The 24306-nt window shown below is 51.6% G+C and overlaps 2 protein-coding genes across 3 annotated transcripts; both read right to left on the bottom strand.

Moving 5' to 3' along the window:
• Positions 1-79: 79 nt before the first annotated feature.
• On the bottom strand, positions 80-7331 carry Troap (trophinin associated protein). The gene is made up of 15 exons (XM_004638668.2): positions 7222-7331; positions 6886-7034; positions 6590-6782; positions 5355-5512; positions 5134-5271; positions 4882-4964; positions 4404-4456; positions 3245-3360; positions 2248-2385; positions 2065-2142; positions 1885-1944; positions 1520-1651; positions 727-1369; positions 288-481; positions 80-190 (listed from the first exon to the last, which is right to left on the bottom strand). The coding sequence occupies exons 2-15, from the start codon at positions 7027-7029 to the stop codon at positions 143-145; spliced, it is 2178 nt and encodes a 725-aa protein (XP_004638725.1). The 5' UTR covers positions 7030-7034; positions 7222-7331; the 3' UTR covers positions 80-142.
• An 11729-nt stretch (positions 7332-19060) lies between these two features.
• Prph (peripherin) lies at positions 19061-22480 on the bottom strand. 2 transcript variants are annotated; one of them, XM_012516328.2, is made up of 9 exons: positions 21715-22480; positions 21247-21307; positions 21021-21116; positions 20527-20694; positions 20304-20429; positions 20011-20231; positions 19871-19920; positions 19585-19664; positions 19061-19401 (listed from the first exon to the last, which is right to left on the bottom strand). In XM_012516328.2, exons 1-9 carry the CDS (start codon positions 22245-22247, stop codon positions 19333-19335), a joined length of 1404 nt encoding a protein of 467 aa, XP_012371782.1. In that variant the 5' UTR covers positions 22248-22480; the 3' UTR covers positions 19061-19332. The 2 variants fall into 2 exon arrangements, with proteins under 2 accessions (XP_012371782.1, XP_012371783.1); XM_012516329.2 differs by having other exon boundaries at positions 19061-19398.
• Between the last annotated feature and the right edge of the window lie 1826 nt (positions 22481-24306).

Here is a 24306-nt window from a genome sequence, read left to right as displayed (position 1 = left end):
GGATGATTCAGACTCACTAGCTGGCTGTTCAAACACTGTAGAAATTTTATTAAAGGATAAAAGCATGTTGGCCCCCAGTCCCATGGGAAGACCAAATAAATAAGGGCTAAAAGGAAGGGGTGAGGTGTGAATGGTGGGAGCCTCAGGATGGAGAGCTCTGAGGGGCCGCAGAAACAACTGGAATGAAACACTGGAGAACAGAAAGAGATCTTGTCACATTCCCACTATTTTTCAATAAGAGTGGAGGTGGGTCCCTGCCACCACCCAGGCCTGGACTGGAGGCTCACCAGGGCATCTTGCCATTCAAGCAGTGTGGCCACAGGGTTGGTGCAGACCCGGGTGGGCCCTGGGGGAGGGGCTCGGCTGGTGTAAAAGGCACACTCATCGTCCAAACGAGCCTCATGGGAGCAGTGGATAGCAGTGAGACATGCTTTGAGGCGCTGCCTCAGGGCCAGGGTTCGAGGGCCCAGATTGCTAGGACCTGAAGACCAGAGTTGGGGAGCAGCTTGGGGTCCTATATTCCCATGTGGTACCTTCCCTTCTTAAAAGGGTTAAACTGGCCAGGAGCCCAGAGATAAAGGAGCAGCTCCTCCCTTCTCCTGAGTAGCCAGGCTGGGACAGGGGAGACAACAGAGGACAATGCATAGCAACACTTGGTGCAGGTCAGGGCCCCCCTCCCAGTGATAAAACCGCCCTTGCACACCCCCTTCTCAGCCCACTACTTACCTGCCTGGCCTATCAGGGGTCTTGGAGACTGAAGTGAGCAGATAGGGGGGCTGGCACAAAGGGGGTGCTGGGAAGAGAAGGTCAGACTGGTGGCTGCTGGAGCTCCCTGACCGCAGCAGTGCCATGGACTGGACTTCAGGCATTTTGGTTCCAGGGAACAGGTATCTGATGTCCCTAATATTACTCTACGACAGGCCTCTTCGGATGCAGTCTGTCTCTGGGGCTGAGGCTGCACGGGTCCAGGCTCAGCTGGTGGGCAGGGTTCTGTTTCCTCGGGCTGCTCCTGGGAGGAAGGCTCTCGTGTCTCTGGCCTGGCCTTAGAGCAAGACTCTGGAGGCCCTGACTCAGTTGGTGGGCACAGCTGTGTCACCGCCGGCTCTGGTTGTGTCACCCCAGAGCACAGCTGTGCTTCCCCACACTCCTCTGGAAGGCAGGGCTCTGGCAGCTCAGAGTGCTGTGACAGTCCAGGAAGGTGTGATGTCCCAGAATTATGCTCTGGAGCATTTAGAGTTCTAGAAATCTCAGCTAGCAGGGGCTGAAGTTCAACCATATTCAGAGAGCAGCCTCCATTAAGGGGGGAACACTTGCTCACGGCCAGCCCTTCTACCTCCTGGCGCAGTAACTGCTGCAGGATACCAATGCGCTGTAGTGGGACAGAGTGCCCAAGTGTGACGTCAGGATGAGACTGGGCAGTCTTCCCACACTGCAGTTCATGCCCCTCTCCCCTCCCAGCTCCCCCTTCTCCAGCCCCATCATTACCCAGCAGGCATCCAGGCCTTGCCCCACAGCCTACCTGCAGTTTTAGCTCCTGGAAGTTGAGGGCGCCGTATGGGTGTGATCTAGGACTTGACATGGTTAGTTTCCCAGGCTGCTCCTGCAAGTTTGCACCACTGTCCTGCTCAAACAACCGTATAGCAATCTGCTCCTGCCACATACATGGGAAGTATGTGAGGAAACCAGGCTACGGCAGAAAGCAGACTGGTCTGAATCCCTAGCTGAGAGATCTAAATCCGTAATTGTCAGGCTTTAAATCTAAGAGTAGAAGGGCAGCAGAAAAGTATGCAGAGATGGAGAGAACATACCTGCTTCAACATCTAGATCTCCAGACCAAGGGCACAGCATAAGAAACCTCAGCATGGATAAACTTCTGATACTTACCCAAGGCAGACCAGGCTCTTCAGGACAGGACTGAGGGGTGAAGCCACTCAACCACTGGGCCTGTGACAGAAGGCCTCAGTAACCCAGAGGCAGCCTCCCCTTGCCTCTGTTTTAACTCCCTGCACACATCCTTCCTTCCCCCCTGGGTCCAGGAGAGCCACCTGCCCTGCCCCTTCTTACCCGCTGAAGTCTGGGGGTGAATGGAGTGAACTGACTTTTGGGTCGAATGGTGGGACGCCGCAATAATGAATATGAAGTCTGGGGAGAGAGGTGGGTGGCTGAGCAGACAAAAACAAAGCCCATCGGTGTTCTCCAGCTAGATTGCTTCATTCGTGCCACCCCCTTGGACTTTTCCATACAAACCAGAGCTGGGATGCCAGGGGAGGGTACACGCTGAGCCCGTCCGAAAGGCGATGAATGGATGACAGGCGGTGCCATACGGCCAGGCACAGGCTGGGCCACAGGGGCAGGGGAGGCCACTAACTGGGAGTCATGGGCATCCTGTGGAGATGGAAAGGGCAGAAGAGTGATCTCTTTCCCCTTTCTGTGTCACTCAGTATGATCCTTAAGAACGAAGTCAAATCATGTCACCCCTCTCTTGGCTTTCCACTCATTCCAATTGAAAAATAACAAGGATTTACACAAGTTTAAACCCTTGCTAAACTGATTCTGTTACTGCTATAAGCTTTCCCTTACTGTTCTCCTCCTTACTGGGCTTCAATCTCACTAGTCTCTCTCTTGCTGAGCCACAGATGCACTAGGCACATTCTCTCCTCTGGCCTTTAAGCTCTCTTGGTCTAGAACGCTCTCCCCTAGATGCATGCATGGCTCAGAGCCTCCACTCTTGGTCTTCACTTAAACTTTATCATCTGGATGATTCCCTGCCCAATCTACATTAAACTGTGATAACTCTGCCACTCTCCAGTCCCCTTCAGGGTCTTTTCCCCCACAGAGAATGTACCACCATCTGATAGCCTATATAGCTCACATGTTTTGTCTCCCTTTCTAGAGCATTTATGTGCAAAGCCGAGAATACCTTCACTCAGTAGCTGGCCAGTAACTATTTGTGGCATGAAGGGACAAATGCTTTTAGTTGGCCAGTATCAGATCTGTCTTAGCCCTGGCATTGACCTGATGGTGCAAACTTATGCCAACCTCCCTCCAGGCCCCAGCTACCTAGGAGAGTCCCCCTGGTACAGAGGTCAGCCCCACTTTGCAGAGGGCTAAGACCTACATATGGGAAACCCAGACCCCCCATAACATCCTGAGAGCCAGGACTGCCTGGCTCCACTGCCAGTCCTAAATTCCCCTAAGCATCTCCCAGGCTCCCTGTCCCCCTCCCAGGAGACTCCCATCTCACCCTGGGGTGTGCTCTCTCTCTGGTTTCTCCTAAAGGTACTTGCTGGGCCAGACCTAGGAGGGCCTCTGTTCCTTCATCTGAATGAAGGACATTTTTGTGTTCTTCAGGGAAAGAAGCTAGGAGACAGGAAATTTGCTGTAGTATCTAGAACATCCATCAGAGTCTGGCACAGGGCTCTGCCACTTCTGAAAAAGGTACACCGTTTCAACAGCCCCCCAGGGCCCATTAGAGACAGGGACTCATGCAGCACCCCAAGAGTCCAAAACAACCCCCCAGCATTATGACTGAGTTGGTAACAGAACAGTAAGTGCAAGGTCAATCTTGAAGAAGTGGCAGGGAGAGGGCAGAAATGGGGACACAGGTACAACTGGCCAACCTCTGGCCTACCCAAAAGCCATGTCTCTTTCTGATCTCCTCTTCCCCCACCCACATTTGTTTTGTTTTCTGGTGGGTTTTTTTTTTTTAGAAGATAAATAGTCACTGTTTTCTAAATTTCACTGCTTATTAGTAGTAGAGTTCAGGCTAGCTTTAAATTCATTATAGCTCAGGCTGGCCTTGAACTTGCAGTGATCTTCCTGCCTCAGCCTCCCAAGTGCTAGCATTACAGGCGTGTACCACCACCTGGTTTGTTTTGTCTTTTGAAGCAGGGTCTTTTTTTTTTGACGGAACTGGGGATTAAACTCAGGCCCTTGCACTTGCCAGGGAAGCGCTTATTCTACTGAGCCATCTCCCAGGCCCTGAGGCAGGGTCTTAATATGTAGTTTAGGCTGGCCTCAAATTTGCAGTGATCCTCCTGCCTCAGCCTTCCAAATGCTGGGATTCCAGGCAGGCACTACCATGCCCAGCTCTTTGCTCTTCCAATTCACTCACTCATTTTGCACTGCTGCCCTTGGAAGCCCAGGGCACTTTCAAGTGCTAGGCAAGTATCCTATCAATGCTCCCAGCACTCCTGTTCTTGCAGATCTAGCTTCCCTCCCTCCCCGTTTCCTCACCCCACTCCCACCCTCCAAAATGTGCCAAGTTTTCTCTTGCCTTGTATTCTTTGTTTTTTGGCAGGACCGGGGATTGAACTCAGGCCCTTGCGCTTGTCAGGGAAGCACTTACTCTACTGAGCCATCTCCTTGGCCCGTGCCCTGTTTTCTGCACAAAACACACTCACCAGGCTGTACAGGGATTTCCAGGAGCAATCCTGAGACATGGCTCACTGAAGTCCTGATGGCAATAAGAACCATAGAAATCGCTGAGTACCAACAGGTGGGCAGATGCAGACTCCTGCACACACATCATTTCACTTCATTCTCACAGCAACCTCTAGCGAACGTACAAACATTCTCATTTCCCAGATAAAGGGACCAAGGCTCAGAGATGGTAAGACAAGGGTCAGGAACTCAATCCCACTGATTTCCACAGCCCATGTTGTAGGTAAAAGAAATAGCACCTCACCTGTCTGTCTTTTTCCTGATACTCTGAAGCCTGACTGTGGAAGTCTGAACAATATTCCAAGGGCTCACCCTGGGTAGCCACAGGTTTCCCCTTGGGGAGTCCTAAAACTATCAGAAGGCCCTAGACCTGGGGGCCCCAGTCTTGGGCACTAGTTCGTTCTTTTTCACATGAACTTCTCCACATCCTCTCCTTACCGGTTTCTGCCACCTGTCTCTCTTCTGAGCTCCTGTAAACTAGGGCGGGTGGGGGAGTGAAAGGAAGATCCTGAAGGTAGAACCTGATCCATAGGTGCAAGAGAGAAAAGTAGAGTCAAAAGTGGGCCCCAAAAGTAGGGATCTAACCACCAAGCCCACCACCTGATAGAACCCCTTGGCTATGAGGGGCCCGCTTTGTCCCTGGAAGGAAGCTCCCAGAAACACTGACATCAGTCCTTCCAAGGCACTCACCAAAGTCTCGAGCCTCTGGGGGCACAAAGTCTGACTTTGGGGTCCAGATCCCTCCAGTCTTGAGAAGCAAGAAGCTCTACCAGGGCCTAGTCGGTGGATGGGGGTTCTGGGGGCCAAGTATGCAGACGCTCGAGCACCCTAGGACCCCAACCAAGATAATTAGCAGGAGCTCAGGATTCTTTCAACCCTCTCCAGCCTGACTTCATGTCTGGTCTCATTACCTGGCCCCGCCGAATGGAACATCCCTGGCTCCCTCGAACCAGTACTCTCCGAGCCAGGCTGGACTGGCGCCCCAATGGATAGCTCTTCACCCCCTCACCTGACAGGATCGTGGCCAGGGCTGCAGGGTCAGCCACAAACTCTAGGGGCCCTGGAGCTTCTGAAGGTTAACAAAGAAAAGGTGAGAAGTAACAGGAAGAGGAAGCTAAGGGGCAGGGGGTTCTGGTATATTCACCCTGAGAGGCAGGAGTAAGAGACTCATTTAACTGAACCCAGCTCACCAAATGTTCATAGAACTTTAGATACAACTCCTGCCTTTCTTTTCTTTTCCTATTTCTTCTCCTTCCTTCTTTCCTGTACACGGGAATGAACCCGGGGCCTGGCATATGCTAGGCCTGGCATTGAACTATATCCTCAACTTTTTTAAAATTTTGAGACAGGATCTTACTAAATAGCTTAGGTTAGCATTTAACTTGTGCTTCTCCTGCCTTAGCCTCAGCCTCAGCCTCTTGACTAGCAGGTTTTAGAGGTATTTGTTCAGCTTGTTACACTACTCTAAAACAAGAGCCACTGATGAAGAAAACAAAGCCCCTCTTATCAAACTACTAAAAGGTAACAGACTTGAGCCAAAATATGGGATATTCTGCAAAGAATTAGGAGAGCACAGAACTGAAAAGACATTAGAAGGGATGACACTTTGCTGAAGAGGAGAAAGCTGGCTTCTAAGAGCTTTCCAGGAGCAGAGCCAGGATTTTTTTTTTTTTTTTTTTTTTAACGTATTTGGTACGGGGTCGCACTTCGCAGCTTGGACTCGTAGTGATCCTCCTGTTTTCAGCCCCTGCTCCCTCCATGCTAGGATTACAGGCCTGCACTGCCAAGCCTGGTCTCCATGGCCAGTTTAGCACACCCCAGGGTAGGAGGGCTAGAGCAGCATGTGGTGTTGGGGACTGAATGCCAGTAACTGTGCTTGCCTAAGCAGGTTCTTACTCCAGAGCTATGGGACTGAATCCAGCGCCTTCTACATTGCCTTACATCCCCACCTCTTTTTATTTTTTATTTTGATACAGGGTTTGAACCTACAATGGTCCAGCCTCAGCCTCCCGGAGTACTGGGATTACAGATGTACACTATTTACACCCAGCTACCAGGACTCTTACAGTGAGCAGAAAATCAAAGAAGTGAAGTGCCCCAAAGCAATTCCCACTCTCACTCAGCTAAGGAGGCCTCCAACAGGCACCTGTCTGTGGAGGGGGCTTAAGCCCCGCATTTTGTCCCCCAGGGCTAGGCCTGAGCTCCTCCAGGGGGTTCCGAAGCTGAGTGATTGCCATGGACTTTTGTGATTTCTCTTTTTGGTACGTGGCTTTTGACCTGGGGCCTGCTGAGTCAACAAGCGTACGTTGAATACTAAGTTGCGGCTTCTGCACCAATTTCTAGGGAGAAAGGGGAAGAAAAAGCTGGGATTCAGCGCTGGGGTGAATTGCTGGTGTGTGTTGACTCCTAGTAAGTAGTTTCTACCCATCAGGCCCCTCTTACCCCCGGATCTTGGTTCTCCTGGTCCTGGGAACTCGGCTTGACTGTGAGGAAAGGCGGGCATCTCTTTGAGCGTACTGGAATCTTGCTAGGCGTAGGAGACACACCCCGGAGGAGGGGATCCTTCGTGGCTTGGACGGTGGTCATGACGGCTACAGAGACGGGGAACACGGCAGGATCGGGGATCAGTGTCAACGTGTTCTCCGAGCACGGGTCCTAACATCCCAACACTTCCACCTTCACCCCCAACCAAGCGCACAGAAGCCACCCAACTCCTGCAAGGCCGCTCTTCCTGGCTGCCACCTCCAGGCACTCAGATCCCGCTCTTTCGCTCGGGACCCCTAACTGCTCTCTTCCCTCTGAGCTCCCGCAGCCCTCATTTCCTTCAAGATCCCTGTGCCGCACCGTCCCAGGAACCCTTCAAGGTTGCCTCCACTTCCTTCGCTTTCTCTCCAAGTTTCGGAGTCTTCTGCTACTTCCCCAGTTCGTAAAATACGCCAAGCTCCTGATTGGTTCGTCCAAGGCTGAGGAGGCGCGTGACGCATGACTCAGCCACCCAATCAGAGACGTTTGGAGGCGGGATCAGAAGAAAGACTAGTTACGGAACCGCTTTTCGGCGAGGAAAAAAACTGACCCGGCTCCACCAGCCAACCCGAGAGCGGAGCGCGCGTGGAAGGCGGGGAAAGGGGTAGGAGGAGGCCATTCTGAGGCCATGGAAGGCGGGGCGCTCCGAGTCCGGGCCGCAACCGGCGCTACCGCGTTATCGCGAGATCTTACGACTGGCTGAGGCAGGGTCCTCTGCGAGGAAGTGTGGGGGCTCTCTGCGAAGGCTTGGGCCTTTCCGTGGCCTGAGTGATGTTGGAGGATGTTCCGAGCCAAAACTCGACTCTAACCATTGAGCCGGTCGAGTTTGAGGAATGCCATTCCAGACCTTTAAAGAAAACGTGCCCCTGCGACACGCAAAGTGGCGGAGAGCGCCAAAAGGAATTCAGTCACTGAGAACAAAAAGAGAAAAACCATTTGTTCGCTTGGGTCTCACCACCCGGGGAGGTGGCAGACCCGGTGTGTCTGCAACAGTTAACTCCAGATGGAGGCTCTTCAGCTGGCTTGTACTTCTCCCGCTTCAGCCTTCTCCCCACCTCGTCTGCAGGTGGTCTCCTCCAGGCCTAGAGAATTGCAGGAAGGGTTCACCAGCGATTATGGACAGGCAGGGGTGCAAGGCAAGATCGCAGAATAGATTTAGAATGGAAGAGGAAGACAGGAAATGGACATGGCTTTGGGTCTACCCTTATCCTCTGCCCTTCCACATGCCATCTTTGCACTTTTGCTACATTACCACCACCTTAGTCCTCTGATATCACCTAAAGGATGCAAGAGTCTCCCATCCTCCATTATCCCCTTCCATATGAATCCATTCTCCTCACAGTAGCTAATTTTTACAAAATGCAAAACTTGAACTCAACGTGTAGCCCAGACTGTCCTGGAACTTGTGGCAATCTTCTTGCCTCTGCATGCCAAATGCTGGGTTTACAGGAATATGTTACCACGCTCAGCTAGGGGGAGTTGATTTTGTAGCTGAAAAGGTTGTTTTACTTTTTTTTTGAGACAGAGTCTCCCTATGTAGTTAAGGCTCGCCCTGAATTTGCATCAATCCTCCTGCCTCAGCCTGCAAAGTGCTGGAATTATGGGTATGCACCACTACGCCTGGACAGAAAACTTTTTTGAATGGTTGGTGCTCAGAATATCTACCATGCCTATCCAATCTGTTTGCTGTTTTGTTTTGTTTTGTTTTGTTTTGTTTTGTTTTGTTTTGTTTTGTTTTGCAGTACTGGGGATTGAACTCAGTGTTGTAAAATTTCCAAGAAACTGGAGAAACCAAGAAGGATTACTGGAGGACTCATTAGTGCATGACCCGGCCACTGGAAATGCTCAAAACCAGGCTGGGCCCTGAAACAAGGAGAGGGTCCCTTTTATACAATTTTTGGAATCAACCAAGTAGAGATACAGGAGCAGAACAGAGGCATTTAGCCATCATAGCAGCTAACCCCATCCTAGCTTTGAAAGAAGACACCTCCTGTGTATCTCAGGATGTTAGGATGCTGTGAAGCTTGTTGGTTTTGTTTTTTTGTTTGTTTGTTTGTTTGTTTTGCTTTGTTTTTGTTCATTTGTTTTGGTTTTTGTTTTGTGAAGCTTATTTATGATCCCATTTGCCAAATTTTTGGTGATGGTTCCCAGTATTGTCCCTCTAAGGGAGGAGACAACCATGAGGGAACTGCTTGAAGTGTCTCCCTTATCAGTGAGAAGAGCTGGGAAGATTTTACAGTGGGAGTGGAAGAGTCCTGCTTTAGCAGGAGCACTTTATCACTGAGCTGCATTCCCGGTGCCTTTTGTTTGGGGGCAGGTTATGGCTAAATTGCCCCACTGGCTTTGAACTTGGAACCCTGCTCCCTCAGCCTCCAGACTAGCTGGGATGACAGGGTGGTGGCGTGAATATCCATCACTTTTTCCTGAATCGTCCAAGACACCCTGTATTCTCAGGCACTCTGCAGGCCAAGGCGGGGGGTCCTTGGGAGTTTGTGACCAGCCTGGGCTACGAAGGGACCTCAAGGCCAGCCTGAACAGCATAGCAAGGCCCTGTCTCAGAAAGACGAAGAAAGAAAGAAAAAAAGAAGAAAGATGTAAAAAAAAATCATTCAAAAACAAATTGACAGTATTTTATTCAGACTCCCTCCAATACTTTTTTTTTTAATCTTTTTGAGACAGGGTTTTGCTGTTCAGCTCCAGCTGGCCATAAGGTGACTTTTTAGCCCAGTCTGGTCTCTAACTCCCAAGGATCCTCCTGCCTTGGTCTTCAGAGTGCTGGGATTACATGCGTGTGCCACCATATCCGGCTTCCCCCAGTACTTAAGCATGTATTTCCTGAAAGCAAGAACATTTTCCCATGTAATCAACCACAACCACAACAAGAGTGTTGGTGGTGAGTCCCTATCAGCCGCCCTCAGACTGCCATGCAGATCTGGCTGGTTTTCTCAGTGATGCTTCCTCTCACAATCAATCCCACCTTGAAGCACAGGTTTCATCTCTTTAGTCTCCTTCAGCAATTTTCTGGAGCAATTTTCCTCTTCCTCCACTGCTGTACCTTTTTTTCCCACCACCTTCTCCTTTTGAACTGCAGCCCTTTGAAGAAAGGTATATCTCAAAAAAAAAAAAAAAGAAGAAGAAGAAGAAGAAAAAGAAGAAGAAGAAGAAAAGAGAGAAAGGTATGTTTCCAGTTCTTTGTATATATATATATATATATATATATATATATATATATATGATTTTTTTGAGACAGCCTCATTATGTAGTTCAGGGTGGCCTTGAACTCACTGTGTAGCCCAAACTGGCTTTGAAATCATGAAGATTTTCCTATCTCTGCCTCCCAGGTACTGGGATTACAGTTGTGTTCCATCACACTTTTTTTTTTTTTTTTTTTCGGAACTGGGGATTGAACTCAGGCCCTTGTGCTTGCCAGGGGAAGCGCTTATTCCACTGAGCCATCTCCCCAGCCCAGCCATCACACTATTATTTCTTTTTATTTTGAGATAGGATCCAAGCTGAGCTTAAGCTTGTGATCCTCCTGCCTCAGCCTCTCAAGGGCTGAGATTACAGGTATACACCACCATGCTTGGCTTGTTTTGATGTTTTATTTATTTTGCAGTACCAGGGACTGAACTCAGGCCCTGTGCTTGCCAGGCAAGCGCTTATTCTACTGACCTATCTCCCGGTCCGGTTTTGATGTTTTGAAGCAAAAATCTCACTAAAGCTGGGCTTGAACTCACTGGGTAGCCCTGGCTGGCCTTGAACTTGCAGTTGCCTCAGCTGCCTGAGTTCTGTGCACCACTCCCAGCTGGACATCTGATGTTTCATCGTGATGACAGTTGCTCAGTCTGTGGCAGGGCTGTCCCAGAAGGCTGCTGTATTCTTCCTACTGCACCCTATCCGGTGGCTTCTATTTCAACATGTCTCATTGCTTTGCCTGCATTTGTATCTGCCAGATTTCTCCCTAAAAGTTCCTCCTCATCTTGGTAATTAATAAGGAATTCGTGAGGGGGTGTATATTTATATTGTAATTAATCTCTCAACAACTTTAGCTTTATTTATTTATTTATTTATTTATTTATTTATTTATTTTAGGGGGAGGGAAAGCCTTTATTAACTCTAAACACACGGAGAGGACCAAAGGCAAGAAGACGGGAAGATCCTCTTGATACAGGGAGAAAAACTGATCTCGGGTGGGTGACCTCCAAATGATACCGGGAACCTCTAGATGACACAGGGAAAATGATCTCCCGACCTGATCTGGACGAGTTCGTGTTCTCTAAAACCGAAGAATGAATTTTAGGAACAAACGAAGGTTATGAGCAGAATATATTTATTGAGGGAAAGAAAGCCCCTGTTTGAAAGAAGGCCAGGAGGGGGCCTGAGCGGGTAGTCCCCCAGCTTTATTTAATTATATCACTATGAACTCCTGAATTCTTGCTATCATCACTGATTTACTATCCAATTACTAACATAGTGGGGGGTTTTTGGTACTGGGAATTGAATCCAGGTCCTGGCACTGCCACTGAGCTACATTCTCAGTCTTTTTTTTTCTCTGTACCTGGAATTGAACTTGAGACCTTGTACTTGCCAGACAGGCACTTGAGCCCCTGGGCTATATCTCTTTACCCTAATATAGTTTTTTTGTTTAATAATTTTATTTATTTATTTATTTATTTATTTATTTTGTGGGGGGGGCAGCTCAGCCCACCAGGGGGCGGGGCTGGCTGGCATGTGGTGCTGGGGGATTGAACCGCGGTCCCTGTGCTTTGCTTGGCTTAGCTTGTTCTAAGTAGGTGTTTTAGACCACTGAGCCATCTCACCAGCCCTAATATAGGTTTTTTGTTTTTGTTTTTGTTTTGCGGAACCAGGGATTGAACTCAGGACCTTGTGTTTGCCAGGCAAGCACTTATTCCACTGAACCACCTCCCTGGCCCCCCAATATAGTTCTTATGATATACAAGTTATACTTGTTGTGGTCAGTGGGAGCCCTTTCATCTTGTACTCTCTACACTTGTACCATGATCTTATCTTTCATCAGCATCTCTTTACCTTCTGGCATAGCAACAAGCTTCAAGCTCAGCTGCACCTTTCATATCTCAGTTCAGGTGTCAGACATTTCTCCAGGCCACTCTGGTTCCTTCCAGTGGAGGAGCCTACTTAGAAATCCAAAAATCTAGGGCTGGGGATATTGCTCAGCAGGCTTAAGCACTGCCTGGCAAGCACAAGGTCCCAAGTTTGATCCGTGGAACCAGAAAAAAAAAAAAAATCAAAATCAGAGTACTAGCTGCACTCATTGCTACCCGGGTGTTGCTGCTCCAGGGCCCTCTCAAGGGATGGAGCTAGGAGTATATCTACACACGTGTAAACACACACACACACACATACACACCCCAGGAATTCTACATTGACTATTTATTTAGCAGTAGTGGAGATTGAAACCAGTACTCAAATTGCATTGAGCTATAGCTCCAGCCAATTTTTCCCCCTTATTTTTATTTTAAATTTTAAAATAGGGTCTCACAATGTTGCAAAATTACCCAAGCGAGGCTCAAACTTGAATTCCTCCTGCCTCAGCCTCTCAGAGAGTTGGGATTACAAATATGTATCACCTCAATGGCTTTATTTTATTTTTATTTTTGTTTCTACTATATAGTTCAGGCTGGGTTTGACCTCACTGCATAGCCCAGGCTAGCCTCAAACTCCCAAGTCCTGGCATTACAAGTGTGTGCCACCAGACCCATCCTATTTTATTTTTCAGAGACAGTGTCTCAGTGTTCTGACAAGGCTGGTCTGGAATGCGTGGGTCCGAGTGATCCTCCTAGATCAGTCTCCTAAGTGGCAGGATTGCAGGTATTCACCACCACCCCCGATCTTTTTTTTCTTTTCTTTTTTTTTTTTTTTTTTTTTTTTGGCGGAACCAGGGATTGAACTCAGGCCCTTGGCATGCACTTATTCTACTGAGCCATCTCCCCAGCCCCGACCCCCTGGCCTTTAACATTGCCAAATGTGGTGACACAGCCTATACTCCCAGCTTGTCTCAAAATAAAAAATAAAAAAGGGCTGTGGCTGTAGCTCAGTGCAAGGCCCATGTTCAAGCCCCAGTAACATGTAAGCACTGCACTATTTACACTCCTGCATCAGTTTAAGACACGTTTACTTGAACCATAGGATCATATAAACAAGTGTGAGCCATGTCTGGTGATGCCCATTTGCAATCACAGATGAGGCAGGAGGGTGACAAATTCAAGCCCAATCTGGACAGTTTAGCAATTTAGAACCTGTATGGGGGGAGGGAGGCATGAATGTGAAAAACAGATTTTTAAAATTATTATTATTTTGGTATTAGAAATGAAACTCAGGACCTCACACTTACCAGGCAGGTGCTTGTGCCACTGAGATATATCCACAGTCCTTTAAAATTCTTTTCTTTCTTTCTTTCTTTCTTTCTTTCTTTCTTTCTTTCTTTCTTTCTTTCTTTCTTTCTTTTTTTTTCCGGAACCAGGGATTGAACTCAGGCCCTTGCGCATGCCAGGGAAGCGCTCACTCCACTGAGCCATCTCCCCAGCCCCCCCCCTTTTTTAAATTCTTTTCTTTCTTTCTTTCCTTCTTTCTTTTTTCTTTTCTTTTCTTTTTAAATATGTTTGGTTGTTACAGGGTCTCACTATGCAGCTCAGACTCATAGTGATCCTCCTATTCTCAGCCTCCCCAGCACTAGGATTATAGGCATACTCCACTGTGCCCAGACTCTGTGGCCAATTCAGCCCACCATGGGGAGAAGGGCTGGAGTGGGCAAGTGGTGCTGGAGATTGAACCATGTTCCCTGCACTTGCCTGAGCTTGCCTAAGAAGGCACTTTAGTCTGTTGAGCTATCTCACCCGCCCTAAAATTATTTTATGAAAAACAATTAAAAACAAATACAGGGCCTGGGGAGATAGCTCAGTAGAATAAGGAATAAGTGCTTGCCTGGCAAGTACAAGGTCTTGAATTCAATCCCTGGTACCACAAAAAAAAAAAAAAAAAGAAAAAGAAAAACATTTGTTAGGCATTTAACGTCCGTTGACTCACCAATGGGAGCCAAAATACAGAGGGTACTGCAAAGGCCCACTGGCCTCAGGAACTCAGTATTTTAAGGGTGCTCAATTTTGCTTCATTCATAGCATTAATCAAGGGGCCATCTTCTGTGTGGGGAGGCAACAGCCGTAGAAAAGGAAGCCATGGAAGTCAGATGCAGAAGTGAGCCATGCTAGTTAGAGCTTGTTCTTGGGGAGCAGAAGCTAATGGGAGCCTGGTGCCCCAGGGAGGGGAGCAGTATGCCCCCAACCTGAGATAGGTGCCCAACATAAGCAGGCTCTCATCAGGGATCCAAATAAATAAACATGGTCACATCCTTACCTCTGAGATGACTTTTATTTTTCCAGTAATGGGGTTGGAACCCAGGGCCTTGCATATTCTAGGCAAGTGCTCTACCACTGAGTTACATTCCCAGGTTTTGTTTTGTTTTTGTACTAGGAATCAAACTCATAACCTTGTGCTTGCCAAGCAGGCACTTGTGCCATGAGTTATATCCCTGTCCTCTGTCCTCTATCCTCTGTCCTCTGTCCTCTACCCTCTATCTTCTATCCTCTACCCCCTGTCCTCTGTCCTCTGTCCTCTGTCCTCTATCCTCTACCCTCTCTTCTCTCTCTCTCTTCTCTCTCTCTCTCTCTCTCTCTCTCTCTCTCTCTCTCTCTCTCTCCTGACCCTTCCTCCCTTTCTCCCTTTTTTCTTTCTTAGAGCCCTCACACTGAGCTGTACTCTAGCCCCTTGTATCTTCTGAGGCAGGATCTCACTAGGCTGCTAATTTGTCCACATTGTGTTCAAATTTCTGGTTCTCCTGCTTCAACCTCCCACAGTGCTGAGTTTATATCATGGCCCTATTTTTTTTTTAAACAAACTTTCTGGAGAGAGTCAGTCTTCTTCCTCATTTCATTGGTCCTCAGTTGACCACTTTTGTCTTCTGACTTAACTGTGCCCTCACCGAGGTCACTAGCATCTTCCTTGTTGGTAAATCCCAGATTGTCCTCTTCTTCCTAAACCAGACTCTCCACCCCCCTCTCCTCAGCCTTCCAAGATGTTTCTCTGCTGCCTCCTCAGAGTGCACTGTCCGGGTTCTTCTCCTATGGCACTTGTGTTTCTCACTGCCTGTGCTTCTCAAGCTCTCATTTCTTCTCCTATGTGACACTGAGAGGGCCTGTGTTATCTTCAGCTCAATTCTCTTCCTTGAAGTCAGTATAAATCATGGGACATGAACTCTGAAATGAACATTTCCAAACTAAAAATTGGCTCACTTAAAAACTTAAACACCTTGAAGGAGTGGGGAGAACCTAAGCATTTGAGACTCTAAAGCTTTTGTCTGATTTTCCACATGATACTTCTCCACTGGGGTACCAGGTGCCACTAAAAGCGAAATGCAGGGGAGGCACACAGCGTGGAGACAGTGGTACTCGGGTATCCCCCTGTGGAAGAGGGGTAGTGGAAGTCTGAGTAATCTCTGCCATAAGTGTTGCAACTGACGTCCATTCCATACCAGATAGTGAGCCTAAATCAATCAGAAGCTCTCTCAGCAACTGTCATTGGTGGGGAGCAACTGTTTTAGCTAAATAACGAAGGGAGAGATTTATATCTCATACCTTGGAGGAGGTTTTCTCTTTCCTCCAGTGGATGTGAGCAGGAACAAATTAGCCAGTGGATTCTGGCAGCCATTGTAAAGTCATGAGGAAAGCCATCCCCAAGGCACACAAACCCCACAAAGAAAGGTTCACCAGAGCCAAAGAGTGAGCCAGGGTTCTTGGTAACATCACTGAACTTCTGAATCAATTCATATTAGTAAAAGGCAAAAGATTTATACGATCTGAAGAGAAACCAGAGTATATCAATTCATATTAGAACTTCCCCTGCTTCTGGGTTCTTGTTATATGAAACATTTCCTTCTTTTTTTTTTTTTTTTTAACATTTATTTAGTGTGTGTGTGTGTGTGTGTGTGTGTGTGTGTGTGGCCAGCTCAGCCCACCAGGGGGCGCGGCTGGCTGGCATGTGGTGCTGGGGGATTGAACTGCAGTCCCTGTGCTTTGCTAAGCTTGTTCCAAGTAGGTGCTTTAGACCACTGAGCCATCTCTCCAGCCCCATTTCCTTCTTTTGATGTTGTTACTTGTAATAAAATGTATTTTAGGCTGGCTAGATAGCTCAGCAGACTAAAGCACCTGCTTAGGCAGATGCAGGGGCCTGGGAGATCGATCCCTGGGCCTGCTGTGCTGCCCCCGCCTGCAGGGCACGTTGAGAGGGCCATTGAGACTGGGCGTGGTGGCATGCACCTGTAATCCAGGTGCTTGGGAGGCTGTAAACAGGAGGATCACTACAAGTCTGATCTAAGTAGTGAGACCCTGTAGATGCTGTACACCCTGTACTAAATACATAAAAAAATACATTCAAATAGCATCTGTATCTCAAATTTCTGATGACACCTGAATGTCAGACCTACAGCTACAGCTGCCTACCTACTATCCCTTCCTCTTGGATGTTCCACAGTGTCTCACATCCCTTAGTATAAAAGGAACTTTTCTGTCGTGGGCTCCCCTGCCCTGCTCCAGTCTCCCCTTGCCTCTATGAACGTACCACTATCCATCTCCCTGAAGCCCACATATTTGTCAATGCCTTGCCTGCTACCCCATTCACCCACTACATTAGCTCTTTCCAAATCCTTCTGCACATGTTTACCAGAGCAACCTTTTAATTTTTAATTTTATTAGCACTTGTTTACAGTACATAATTATATTCATTGTGGGAAGCTGGCACATGTATACAAGCTATCTTGGGTCTTTTTATCCCCCCTCAAACTTTTCTAAAATGCAGCTCAAGTAGGGTACATACCTGTACTCCCAGCACCACAGGAAGCGGAGGAAGTAGGGTTTCAAGTTTCAGTCCAGCGCAGGGAATTTAAGGACTTAGCCAGAACCTATCTAAAACAGAAAATAAAAAAGGTGAAGCCTCAGATTCAATCTTCATTATGAAACCCCAAGCAAATCAGGATACTTTACTATCCTCATAAATTCTGGGTGCCAGGTGCCACTACATGAAATGCAGGGCAGGCACATTGTGTGGAGACAGTGGTACTCAGGTACTCGTGATATGGCCACCCAAGCCGTCCGCAGCAGGCCTTGCTTTCTTCTTTCCAGCCTCAACACCATCCCCTCCCTGCACTTCACTCTAGCTTTATAGGTCATCTCCAGTCCCCAGCTTGCTCCCTCTTAGCCTGGAAATTTATCACCTAGAAAAACCTCCTGTCTCCCTACTTCTCGCACAGCTGCTCCTTCTCCAGGGCTTGATGGGATGTCACCTCCCATGAAAAGCCCAGATCCCCTCCAGCGTGGCTAGCAGCGCCACTCATTCCCACCCCACTGTCTGCTTCACCAGACACAGTGCCCACCACCAAGCTGGCATCTCATCTGTTCATCTTTCTTCCCACAGAGTAGCTCTTGGGAGTAGACTCTGACTTATTTCTTGAATCTAGTGTCAACACTGAATAGGGAAGGAAGTGTTAAAGCTAAAAGTGGGTTTCATCTTTCGAACAAAGGTCAGATGGAATGGAACTGGGGGTAGCATGGAAGTGGACGCTTGGGGTGGTGTGGAACTGGCAATGGTAGGGATCAGATTTGCTATCTATGCAGATTGAATAGAGTTGGATGGATAAGGGGCTGGGGAGATAGCTCAGTAGAATAAGCGCTTGCCTGGCAAGTGCAAGGGCCTGAGTTCAATCCCCAGTTCTGCCAAAATAAAAGAGAGAGAGAGAGTTGGCTGGATGGCAGGGCAAGGCCCCAGATGGAAACCTTTGGTGCTAGCTAATGTGACCCAGGCAAGAGATGACGATGGGCTGGACTATGGCAGTAGTGATGGAGAGGGGGAGAATCACACAATCTTTTCTTTCTTTCTTTTTTTTTTTTGTATTTTAGGGAAGGGTCTACAGGGTGTTCAGGGTCTCACTACTAGATCAGACTCATAGTGATCCACCTGTTTACAGCCTCCGAAGAGCTGGAATTACAGGCATGTGCTACCACGCCCAGTCTCTATTGCCATCTCAGTGCACCCCAGGGGCAGGGCCAGCACAGCAGGCCCAGGGGATCAAACCCCTGGCTCCTGCGCCTGCTTGCAGGCGCTTTAATCTGCTGAGCTATTTGGGTGTTTTTGTTTTGTTTTCTGGTACCAGGGATTGAACTCAGGACCCTGCGCTTGCCAGGCAAGCATTTATTCTACTGAGCTATCTCCCCAAACCCTGGCTGAGCTATTTGGCCAGCCCTTGTCTCCCCTACCCTACCCAGAACTGGGGACTGAACTCAGGCCCTTGCGCTTGCCACGGAAGCGCTTATTCTACTGAGCCATCTCCCCGGCCCCTTTTTTGAAAGTTTTTCTCTGGTGCAGGCTGGCCTTGAACTCACAGTGATGCTCTTGCTTAGTCTCCCAAATGCAGGGATTACAGGTGCGCACCACTACACCTGGCTGAGAACCCCACAATCTTGACATAATTATGGAGCAGATGGTGGGAAGATTCTGGGGTATAGCTCAGTGGTAAAGCCCCCACCTAGTGTGCACCAGGCCCTAGGTTTGATCCCTAGGGAAGAAGAGGAGACTTGGAGGCAAGCAAAGAAAAAGTGTGAGGTGGGTGGATTCTAGTGTGACAAGAGAGGTTCCAGGGATGCCTTCTTCAGGAGTGGGGGAATCTAGAAGGAAGATCATGATTGCAGATGGAGAGAGAGTAAGGAGCTCAGTTTGGAACATGTTGTCTTGGAGCCACCTATGGGATACCCAGCACACAGCTGGACTTTCAGTCACAGCTGCAGAGGTCACAGAGGGCAAGAGGGAATGCACAGAGGTAGGTGAAAACACAGCAGGGAACACACAAGTCACAGATGTGAGTCAGGGGAAGTGAGAGAGGGAAAAGGAAAACACTGCTGGGGCTCTGCCCACCCCCTACTCTCCCATCCCCACCCCCGCAGACCCAGCCCAGACACAAACCCACCAGGTCAGTTTCTTTCCATGGTAGTTTTATTTGACTCAAGGGAAATTCAGACTCTGGACCAGCCCAGCCCAGCTCATCCACAGATCATGGGACCCTGTTTTGTAGCGGGTTTGTCTTCAGGGTCACAGCCTCTTTATCAGGGAACAAGGAAAGCATCTGGATCATATCTGTGTGTCAGAGAGGGGCCAGCCACTTGACCATGGGCCAGGGAGGGAGGCACATGCAGTGGGAGGGAAGGAAGGCCACTTCAGGACAGGTGTGAGGCTGTGGGTTTACAGTTGGCCTAGAGCAGGGGCAGGGAGTCCCCACCAAGGGGTTCAGTAGCTGTGAGCTGAAGACTTGTCCGGCTCACTGTGCTGCTCCTTCTGAGACTCAGTCACCACCTGCTGGGGGTAAGAAATGAAAAGCTGAGGTTTCAGTAGCGCCACCTGCTGTCCTCTGAGGGCATAACCAGCGGAGGCTTTGATTTATCCACCACCTTCTCTGTTGACACTAAGCACTAAGATCTGCAGCCAGGCTAGGGTTCAAAGGCCACGAGGCAAAAGGTGGAGTTGGGGCTAGGGGCTCACCTCCCCGTCCCGGGTTTCGATAGTCCTGATCAGAACCATCTTCCTGCTGTGGCTATCCTGGGATGGCTCCACCTCAGGCACTGGAGAGAGAAGCATGAGAGGCAGAAGGGAAAAAATGGGATTCCCTCCCTCCTCGCACCCACTCCTTGGGGGTACGGAAGGGTGGAGCGTGAGGAGTAGGGGTGCATCTAGGCTGGGCGTCTACAGTCGAGGGAGAAGGGTCCAATCAGGGCAGAAAAAGACATGGGCGTGCAGGCTGGAAGCCAGACATGCATGGAGAACTCACCAATCGTCTTCATACTTAAGGAGGCGAAGGAATGGACGGGCACCGAGATCCTGTGGGCACAGAGTGCTGTTGGGCCTCCGCCACCCCCAGCCCCACAGCCCAGCCCCAACCCAGCCTCGCCCAGACGCCCTGCTCCCCACCGGCTCTCCTCGCCCTCCAGCAGCTTCCGGTAGGTGGCGATCTCAATGTCCAGGGCCATCTTCACGTTGAGGAGCTCCTGATACTCGCGCAGGTGCCGGGCCATCTCCTCCTTGAGCTGCCGCAGCTCTTCCTCCAGCCGCGCCGCTCCAGCCTGGTATCCGCCCGCCTCCAGGGCGAACTGTTCCTCCAGCTCCCGCAGCTGCCGCATCAGCGCCTCATTCTAGGAGCCAGAACCGGGTCAGACGGGACCAGGCCGCCCGCGTACCTCCCGGGCGCTCCCCGCGTGGCTCACCGTGCCGCGCAGCCCGTCCACCTCACACGTAAGACTCTGGATCTGCCGTCGGGACTCGTTCATTTCTTGCTTGGCCTGGCGCAGAGCCTCGTGGTTCCGGTTGGCGGCATCAGAGAGATCCGCGTACTGCGGGCGGGGTAGCTCCGCTGCAGTGGGCTGGACGCGACCCCGCTGCAGCAGCCCGGTCCCTCCCGGCCCCAGCCCGCACCCCGCGGCCTTGCACCTTGGACTTGTACCACTCCTCGGCCTCCTGCAGGTTCTTTGCCGCGATGCTCTCGTACTGCGCACGGATGTCCCGCAGTGCCGCCGTCAGCTCGGGCTTCACGGTGGCCTCGACCTCCACGTGCTGCACCTGCTGACTCTCCGCACTCACCTGCAGGTCTCGAAGCTCCTGCAGCCAGCGCAGGCATAGGATGAGCCGGCCGCGGGCGGACGCCCGAAGGCAGAGAAACGTTTGCGAGGATACCGAGCGGCTCCAGAGCGGCCCCGCGGCAGGACCGCTCGTCCTGTGCCCACCTCGGTGCTAAGCACCTGCAGGGTCGGGGTGTAGCTCCGCTGTCGGCCAACAGGTGGCGCAGGGGTGGGTCGCGTGCCACCTGTAGAGCCTGGCCCACAAGCGACCCCGCCTTTCTGCCGCTCCACCCGCGGTCTCCCAGTTCTCCGCAAGTGAGGCCACTCCCCAACCTTCCAGGCTGCTCAACACCTAGGTCCTCTCACCTCCTCGTGCAGTTTCTTGAGGAACTCAATCTCATCCATCAGGGACTCAATCTTGCGCTCTAGTTCCAGACGGGACAGGGTGGCGTCATCCACATCCTTCATAGGGTGGAAGTGGGGTTCGAGAGGGAAGGCAGTCAGAATGAGGTCGACCGCGCCTTCCTGCTCTGTCTCAGGATGCAAGGATGAGATGGGAGGCGAAACTTGCGTGTTCCGTGTTCCGACTCACCTTGCGGAAGAGCACAAGGCTGTGCTCCGCATCCTCCCGCTTGCGCATTTCCTCCTCCAACCTGGTGAGCAGAGGAAACACAAAAGAAGCTGCCTACCCACGCCCTGAGCCCTGCCCTCAGGGCCACTGTGGCTGCTGCCCAGGGTTCAAGGACTAGGGTTCAGGCTACCTGGTGAACTCCCCTTTTGTTGTGCTGAGGATCCTGAGCCACAACCCCAGCCCCTTGACCTTTTTAGTGGACTGGAACCTGAGAAGTTGGTCCCCTTAAGGCCCAGGGGAAATAAAAGACGCCCTGCCGCAACTCCCCAGACAGTGCTGGGCGGAGGCTTGGCGCCCTCGGCCACAAATGTAGCGGCACCGGCTCGCGTTAGCCAGGGAGCCACGCCACTGGGCTCTAGGGAGGAAAGGAAGGGGCCGCAGTCGCCTCGACGGGGCGGTCGGGTCGCCACAGCCCAGCCCAGCCCTGACCTCTGCTTGAGCGCCGCCAGGTCCTCAGCCAGCCCGTCTCGCTCCACCAGCACCCGGTCGCGCTCCCGGCCCAGCAGCTCCAGCTCGCGCCGCAGCTCGCGCAGCTCCTGCTGGCACAGCTGGTCGGCGCGCGCCGGCTCCTGGCCCCGGGCCTGGCTCAGCTCGCCGCGCAGGGCCGCGTTTTGCTGCTCCAGGAGGCGCACCTTCTCGAGGAAGTTGGCAAAGCGGTCGTTGAGCTCCTGTAGCTCCTGCTTCTCGTTGCTGCGCGTGGCCAGGAACTCCTGGTTGAGGGCCTCAGCCATGGAGAAGTCGAGGCGCTCGGAGGGCAGGCGCAGGGCCCCCGCCCGAGGGGCGCGGAAGCTACCCAGGCGCACGGAGGAGCTCGAGGACCCCGAGCCCAGCAGGCGGCTGCTGGAGAAGCGCGAGCTGGAAGAGTAGGAGAAGGCCCCGGGAGACAGGGAGGGTGGTGGCCCGAAGGTGCGTCGGTACGAGGTTGCGACGCTGGCCCGCAGGCCCGACGGGCGGTGGCTCATGACGCCGAGCACCGCAGTCTGCGCTGGAAGGGCTGGGCTGGCGCGAAGGAGCCGCAGGAGCTCTAGGGCGGCTTTATAGCCCTGCTGGCTGAGGGGGGCGCGGGCGGCTCCTCCCCCTGGCCTGAGGCCGGCAGGAGCGGGTCTGGAGGGGAGGGGGCACCCCACCCTGCGGGCCGAGGCGGGCGCCGCACCCTCCTTCCCTAGGTTGCTGGCTCCGGGCCGAAAGATTTCCCCTGGTGCTGGCAGGGCTGGAAGCGGGATGCGACCACAGGCAAGGGCGGCAGGCAGCGCTTTCCAAAGCGGGCGAAGCCGGAGCTGGACAGGGTACTGAAGGGTTTGACGAGCAGGGGTTCCTGCTTGGACGGGCTGTAGAGTTAGGGGAGGAGGAGGTGAAACTAAAACACAAGCTTCTAGCTGGGAGCTGAGGAGCTGGGGAGCTCTGGTCTAAGTAGGCCCTGGAACTTGGACTGGGGCTGTCACCTGCTGTCAGCCATCCCCTCCTTCACCACACACCCAGAAGTGGGGGACGGGTAGAGGCAGCAGGCCTGCCGAGGGCTGCTGCTTCCTACTCCCCAGGGCCCTCTGAAGGGCTCGCCCGTTGGCGCCAGCCCCGCTGCTAATGGACTGACCGGCTCCCCTCCCCCTGCCCCTGCCGGGCAGAGGCTGCTGCAGCTAGGCTCCGTCTTAAAGACGCAGCCCCCGACCCCTGCCGGTTCCCAGGCCCCAAGAAGGTGAGTACTTCACAGGAGGCTGAAGATGGCTGGCTCTGCGTCCCCTTGGTGGGTCTGTGCCATGCCATAGGTAAATGAGTGGTCTGTGGGTGCCCTCTGACTTTATTGGAGCCTTCTGCTCCCCTCCCTCCCAACTGCGGCTCAGACTCTGGCCTTCCTGGAACCAGGGAGATTTTGATGTGGGAAGGGGAAGGAGCTGCTGCCAAGGCTGAGAGATGGACAACTGGCAGGAACCGGTTTCCAGTATTGATGAGGTATAGGTGCCCAGGAGTGGAAGGGGCTAGAGGAGAACAGAAAAGGAGAAACTGGAGATGCCCACCCCAGTATGCAAGAGGAGAAGGAAGGCCCTGGACAAGCCAGAGGAGTAGGCATGGCCCATTACTGTTGTACATGTGCGCTTCCCACCCATACACAATTGGACACATCAACATACTCCCTCATGCCCTGCTCTACTACACCCTGACTTATCTGGAAGGCTGACATCCAGCCCTTTGCATGTCACCCGGCTTCCAGAATGTAGCATGGGCTGCCCAGGGTGAAGAGAGCTTTTTCTCATGGTCTGTGGGGGCCAGGTGCTGAGGCCTGCTGGCTTTGCCAGGAGCCCTGAGGCTGCCATTGCTGGAGACTTCAGGGCTCTCCAGCTAGACAGTGAGCTTTAGCTTGGCCGTGAGGGTGAGCAAGGTAACTGGGGAAGCAAGTTTGGGGTTCCAAACTGGACCTGTGCTTTGGGTGAGGAGGGCGTTCCTTGGCAGGCCCACTTCTCTACAGGCAGGGCAGAGAACTCCCTCCTTCCTTTGTGTGTCCTCTGAGATGGGCCTGAGCCAACACAGGCTTGGTAGCACTCTTCTCCCTGGGCCTTCCTCTCCTCTCCAGGCCCCTCCTTCCTTTCTGGCTATTAGTCTTTCTGTGTACAGCTGCCAGGTCCTTCTCCTGGATGGACTTGGCTTGGTTGCCAGGGAAATGAGAATGATGGGATGGATGAAACAGGGCTCCAAGAGTGGGGAGGGGCAGAGTCTGAGTGGGCTGGGAGCCAGGCGATTGGCAGGTTCCAGAAGGAAGCCTGAGGAGCCTTGGTGCTTTCTGCCACAGCCTGGTCTCCGGGCCCAGCTCCTATTGGTCTGAAGCCCCAGCTACCCCAAATGCCCTCCCCTCTGCACCAGAGGGGAGGTCAGGCCAGGCCAGGGGAGGACAAGCTCTAGTCTCTCCCTTTAGGGAGCTAAGAGATCTGGACCTTTGAGAGCAGAGGGACTGGGATTGGGGTGGTGCAGATTAGCTAACCTCCAGATCCTAGGGGAGGAGCCCAGAGAGCAGAGGGGCTGGGATTGGGG

This window comes from Octodon degus, unplaced genomic scaffold (genome assembly GCF_000260255.1).
Source record: "Octodon degus isolate 3935 unplaced genomic scaffold, OctDeg1.0 scaffold00100, whole genome shotgun sequence".
Classification (NCBI taxonomy): domain Eukaryota; kingdom Metazoa; phylum Chordata; class Mammalia; order Rodentia; family Octodontidae; genus Octodon; species Octodon degus.
This window is presented reverse-complemented; position numbering and strand designations above follow the sequence as displayed.